We start from the raw sequence: 6,625 nt of genomic DNA, 5'->3' as shown, positions 1-6,625 counted from the left end.
TTCACAATGTATGTTTACAGGGCCAATGATTTTTTAAATACTGACTTGCTTTGAATCCAGCTTACAGAGTTACATGTATGTCATTGTCATTGATATGTGTCATAATGTGATCAGTGGTCAATATTTTATAAGACATATTTTTATGAACTGTCAAATTTGTAAGATTCATATTTTTCGATGAGAATAAATATAGGACCTACCGAAAAGAGGATACAGAAATCATTTCATATCTGAACTCGTCACTGCTTTTCGCTTTTACGTCATGCATGGATTTCTTGTCAACATTGTCAGATGCAATTTCTGATTCCTCGTCCAAGTACTTAATAAAATGCTATAACAATTCATTTTATGTAGCAAATATAAAGTAACTGGGAAGAATAAATCAGACAGTTTAACTATTCAATTTCTTACTCTGTCTTGGATCGTCTGCGTTTTGAATGTGATGATTGTTTACCTTAACGGAAATGCAACAGTGTCAATAATAGAAAGTCGTACTCGAAAAGGCTGTGAATTATTTCCGTTTCAAGACTGCAAGACGTTAAAAAAGTTAACATTGCACATCATTTAACCTTTTTATTTTATGATTACACAAATGTACCCCCAAAGTTAAGTAATGGCGTTGGAAAATTGAAACCGGAAGTAAACGTCCTGTATTAGCCCATGGGCCAATACAGCTTTTATCTGTATTGGCCCTGTTCGAAAAGCAATATGAGCTCTTGATTTATATCGACAGTGGAACGTTATCAGTATTGCACATGCCGATTTATCCGTATTAGGGCTGTTTTAGTCGTATTATTTAATAATGTCAGATATCAGTTTCTATGCTATTTGTGTTTATCTGTAGATTCATCTGATCCAACATAATGTTTCCATGTATTTCCGGATGTCGATCTCTCTGTAGTGTGTTTTGTACTGAAGTGTTATTTTCGTTCGTATTGGAAACATTATTGACATGGTTTGCACTATTACTTTCATGTGAAGAATCTACAATCATCAGCGATTGAGAATATACCTCATCCGGTTCCTCATTAGAACTTTCTGTTAACGAACATACAATATTATCTTCACAAGTATTGATCTGCATTGAGCTTTGAACCTCTTCATACGTAGGCGGGAATGTAGGTGGGGTGTAGTCTGGTAGCTTATCATGAGTAGCAATGTCATATGGTGGTGGATCATTGTTATAAGTTGAAAATACGGGATTGTCATGTGTTTCCCTTTGTGTAGAAGCCGACCTTGTTACTTGACCATTAGATTGTTCGTCTGCTCTGTGCAGCTGTCGACGCTTTTTACGAAAACGGTGCATTGCTAGGGCCATCGCTATTAATATAATGAAAAATACTCCTACAATTGCACTACCACCTGAAATACGAGAACATTGATACTGTAGGTTTCAGTAAAATAACCAGCTTAAAATACATTTTGACCATTGTAAAAAGTAAAATCACAAAAATACTGAACTCAGAGGAAAATCAATTTGGAAAGTCCATAATCACATGGCAAAATCAAAAAACAAAACGCAATCGATACATTTGTAATGTTTTGAATAGTCAATCAAATATCTGCAGCATTTCCGCAGTCGTGCTATCATTAATATAACGAATTAAAAATGCCGAGTTGATTATCATTACATCTTAAAATTACATAATGCACTCTAAAGAAGCTATCAGAAAAAACAGCATAGATCATTGATATACTTTAACATCTAGACGGAAGAACAAATGAAAAGTTAGTAACTTTTTGATTGATTAGAAAACTTCTCCATAATGGAATTAATCAGGAGTCATGGAAACATACAATAAAAAATAAAACAAATTGGTGGCGACACTTTTGATATAACGTATTATAACTTTCATGTTTACTATGTACAAGAAAGGTCGTTGTTTTCTCAAAACGCCAAATGCTTTTCTTTAAGATATATGTATGGCTTAATAAACCAATTTGTTCATGTATTTCCCATGATATAATTTGATTTTTAAATTCATTTTTTTTTATTTATTTTCAATAATTTTGTTAAATTATATTAGATGTTTAATGTATTTTACTATGCGCAAATGAATAGTTCAAATATCCATACAGTATCAGTAAATTTGCAACGGTAAAAAAATAATTTGAAACAAATTCTTTTTAACTTACTTATAACCATGGATGGATCGTAACTCTTTGTATACTTTACATAATAATCTAGAAAAGAGAGAGACAATACATTTATCCTATACTTATTATGTAATAAGTATCCGGATGTGTGCTTACATGAGCAATAACATGAACAGACGTGTGGCGCATGTAGAGCAGGGTCTACTCACCCTTCCAGACCTTCTGAGATAATCGGCAGTTTTGATGGGGTCGTGTTTTTCAATTCTTTGTTTTTCTATTTTGTGTGATTTGTGTACTGTTATTTGTCTGTTTGTCTTTTACTTTTTTGGACAATGAGTAGAAATGTCCCGCTGTTATTTTATTCACATTAGTACGAACTTTATCGTGATAGTATCTCAATTTTATTTTTATTCTAAGGATTGGTCTTCCTGAACCAGGTTTGTATAAGATTAGAAGGTACGTAACAAAAAGACATTTAAAAATCACAAGTCGATATATAACTCACCATGAGCAAAAAAAAGTCCACAATATTTTCCATAGAAAGCCAGAGACTGAGAAATAATACAAAACCAACCAACACCTTGATATCAGGAGATCATATAGGGTAAGCATATGCGACAAAAACTTAAATACTGTTAAGTTATCACCAAGTAAAAACGAATCGAACCAATCACTGTGAACACGATACTGTATTCATTTAATGAATTTCATTTGAAATACTAAAGAAAAAACATCTTGTTAGCCAAATACAAAAACAGCAGTTTTAATTGGATACAACTTCTCTAAATTGGAAATCATATTGATATTCTAGTAGAGGTACAAATATTGTACTGTCTAATTGGATATGATGGCTAGAAGTGCCTTAACAAACTCCCTGAAAAACTGTGATAAATAAACTCACTAATAAATTGGCGTAAAAGAACGGAGTAAACTAATAAGTGACATGCTTAAACTATTTTCAATATAAAGTAAACCTGTTAGTGACCTTCTGATGTTGTCTTTTCTATGGTCGGGTTGTTGTCTCTTCGGCACATTCCGCATTTCCATTCTCAATTTTATGGTAGATCACTGACCATCGAAACTGACTTCTTGTCGATAGAAATCTGACGGGTGCAAATAGTGGAATAGATAATATTCGGTATAACGGGGCAATTGAGTTTTGGTAGCGTTGTTGTTAAGAGTTAAAGGGGAGGGGTGTGTTGCATACAGTCTTGTATTCTAAATGTTTTACTCACCTGTACTGTAAACAGAGACTTGGAACCTGCAGGCTACTGAGTTACCGGAATAATCAGTGGCATTATAGATCAGTGTGTATAGACCAGGTAGAAACTTTGTATTGTTATACTGGTCCGGTGTATATAAATTGTCTACTCCTACATTGTCTCCTATTGTTGGTGCTTTCCACATAATGTTGTCCTTTTCATTCACGGTTTGATGTTCAGGAGGACAATGTCTTATAATGGGTGGAATATCATCTGTACAGAGTAGAACAGAGAAGACATCTGTCATATTTTGGTAGAGATTATTTTCATCATAAAAATATTGACCTCTTATTGAAACAGGATTAGGTACATTTGTAATGAAGAAAATAAATGTACTGTACATAAAAAATTGAATTAATATTTTTTTCTGCAATTATTAAAAAATTCTAAAAAAAAGTATCAAATAATGGATATGGTTAGCAAACATGCGTACATGACGTACAATAAGTATTTTGAAATATGCTACAGGTAACTGAAGAATAAATTGTAGTTATCTTACGGTTAGAATGATACACACAAATGGGTAACAACGTCCATTTGATCTATATATCTATTACTAATCCATTTTATGTTTTGAGAAATCAACATGCAACATAAAAGAAAAAGAACCACGCAAAAGTGCACCCTATTTGAAAAAAAGAAGTTTAGTCAATCGATTTGAGCTAGAAGTATGTTATCAATGCATTATTTTGTTTCGTCTTCAGCTTAGGTGTGGCATGCAAGAGCTGTAAGATAATATTTTAATGACTACGACTAAACCATTCACCATTAATAGCTATAATGCATTGCGTTTGATGAATAATTATGATGGTGTTTGGTTTTTTATTTAGATTATAAAAATTGTGATGAAAGTTGTTAATTTATCACATGTTTTATTTTCATACCAATAATTGACACAGTAAACAGGCATTCAACCGCGTTTCCGAACTCATCTATAGCTGTTGCTTCAACCTCCTCTTCTTGAGGTCCTGAACACTTGCATCGACTAAAATAAGTTCTTGACAATGTTGTTTCAAGTTTACGTCCTTTCCAATCAGTAACATGAAATTTTTTGTATAGAAATGCCATGTTGAAAGAAGGATTAACGTAACGCTTTATAATTTTTCCTTCCCATGGACAGTCGTGAAACATTGGTCCTGAAACAAGATTTCATGTACGGTTTAGTAAAGACGAAATTGATGAAGCAAAACATATAAAATGCAGTGCCTATTTTTCTTCATTTTTTCTTTCTTCAACTTAATACTTGTTTGGCTTTATAACTTTTTGATCTGAGCGTCACTGATGAGTCTTATGTAGACGAAACGCGCGTCTGGCGTGTAAAATTATAATCCTGGTACCTGTGATAACTACAATTCATTTCCGAAAAATTGTTTATTGTTACCTTTTGTCGATATGCTGTTGTCTCATTGGCGATTATTAAGATATCGCTTTTTATGTATGATGAGTTGATTTTCAATAGCTAAATGTAATATCGGGTATACTATTGTGATGTATACTCACTTGTGTAGTTTTTGGGGACACCTGAAATATATCAATTAAAAATGAAAAATCTTCATTGTCCAAAATTGAGCAAACTCAAACTCAAACTCAAACTTTTCTAAACCGTTTATTGTTATTAGGCTTAGAGATAAAGGCGAGTGATATGACAGCAAAACTTACATTTTTAATGCACTTACCTAACATACGGCTAAATTATATATCACTTGAAAGCTTAACATGTGTACTTTCTAAATATTCCGGTCGTCAAAAGAAATTATGGTGCATTTTTTTTTAATCGGGGTCAAAGGTCATTGATGCAATTTCAATTCACGGTTACTTCCAGTAGAAAAATCGAGTCAAAATAAATGAAAAAAAACAAACAATACTATAGAAATACTGTATTACTGGTGGGAAAATATCTATCTATCATACTATTTATTAATTTTGGTCGATTTTAACGGTAACGTATATTACGTAACGTTTTCTCTCGGAGTCTGTGAAAATCAACCATTAAGTCACACAAATGTATCTGTAGTCTCCCTTGCATTATCTAAATCTTAGAATACCTCCATTGCAACTGATTGTACGCATTTAAAAACATATATCTGCAAGTTTGATATAGATAATTCGAATCAAAATGTTTAAAGCAAGGGGAATATATGACATATGACGTTTTTTTTTTATTTCATAGAAAAGTCCCATGATGAACTGTACTACAATGGAGGAAACGTATGATCTCCTGTTAGTTTGAAAGCCTGCCAACCGCGTCAAGATCAGAAAACAAAAGGGTAGATTTCTTTTTATTATTGTAGTGCAATATGTTGAGTCTGGATTATACCGCAATTTCATAAAGTTACATCATTAAATTAGATATGACAAGAGTACTATAACTTACATATTTACTTAAATGAGTAAAGTGCTACTTGAATATTTATATCAACAAATAGACAATTTTTATATAAAACACCACACGGAAAATATGATCACTCATTGTACGTTAAACTGTTTTTATTGGAGTTCGTGTTGTTTCTTATTTATTATTTACCACTGTTGATGTAAATGTCATTTGTGTTTTTGAGTCCTTTTTTACTCCTTGGTTTAGATTGTTATTGTCTTTGATTTTATTTTGGTCGGCCGCCGTGAATCTTGAGATATCTAATTAATCAAACAACACTAATTTAGACTTGACAAAGTACTTTGCACTTTCAATTGCGCTGGTGATGACGATCGGATACTTTGGCACTAATATACTTACTTTTTTTATAACTTGTTTCACCGCTTCAAACGAAGGACAAGTTATCCTCATATTGATCTTTTAATTTTGCTTTTTTATGTTAATATTCAGTTATCGTATAATTAAATGATGGAATCGTCGGCCGAATGGGATATCGGACCATTTAGGTGTCGGGATATTGCGCTATCGGAATATCATAAATTCGTTTTAACTTGTTATCTCATCATTCTTATCGGTCACATATTCATACAAAGACCACGTCCTTGGCCTGGGCATATATCAGTACAGCAGCGGTTTTGTTCAAAGCAGACACAAGATCTACTACAAATTGATTTTAAAATTGGGAGTGGACATGAGGAATGTGTCAAAGAGACAACAACCCGATCACAATGATGGAAACGGCCGAAGACCACCAATGGGTCATCAATGCAGCGTGATACTCTCAAACCCCGAGGCGTACTTTGATTGACCCCTAACAAAATGTATACTAGTTTGAATTGATAATTGATGTCATACTAAACACCGAAAAGGAAGACATTAAAATAAAAAAAAA

General features: G+C 32.8%; 1 protein-coding gene across 1 annotated transcript; it reads right to left on the bottom strand.

Annotated features, from left to right (window-relative positions):
* Positions 1-289: 289 nt before the first annotated feature.
* LOC139491736 (uncharacterized) lies at positions 290-5,350 on the bottom strand. Its single transcript, XM_071279565.1, has 4 exons — positions 4,244-5,350; positions 3,333-3,572; positions 2,137-2,184; positions 290-1,362 (listed from the first exon to the last, which is right to left on the bottom strand). The coding sequence occupies exons 1-4, from the start codon at positions 4,488-4,490 to the stop codon at positions 806-808; spliced, it is 1,092 nt and encodes a 363-aa protein (XP_071135666.1). The 5' UTR covers positions 4,491-5,350; the 3' UTR covers positions 290-805.
* Between the last annotated feature and the right edge of the window lie 1,275 nt (positions 5,351-6,625).

This window comes from Mytilus edulis, chromosome 10, assembly GCF_963676685.1.
Source record: "Mytilus edulis chromosome 10, xbMytEdul2.2, whole genome shotgun sequence".
Taxonomy (NCBI): domain Eukaryota; kingdom Metazoa; phylum Mollusca; class Bivalvia; order Mytilida; family Mytilidae; genus Mytilus; species Mytilus edulis.
Note: the sequence above shows the minus strand (reverse complement) of the source record. Positions and strands in the feature narration are given on the sequence as shown.

What these genes read in the sequence shown, in the direction of transcription:
- LOC139491736 (XM_071279565.1), bottom strand. Translation starts at nt 4,490, where the DNA reads ATGTTTCACGACTGTCCATGGGAAGGAAAAATTATAAAGCGTTACGTT. An exon ending in GTTTACTGTGTCAATTATTG is followed by an intron (nt 3,573 to 4,243) that starts GTATGAAAATAA and finishes TACTCTGTACAG; the next exon opens with ATGATATTCCACCCATTATA. An exon ending in AGTCTCTGTTTACAGTACAG is followed by an intron (nt 2,185 to 3,332) that starts GTGAGTAAAACA and finishes TCTCTTTTCTAG; the next exon opens with ATTATTATGTAAAGTATACA.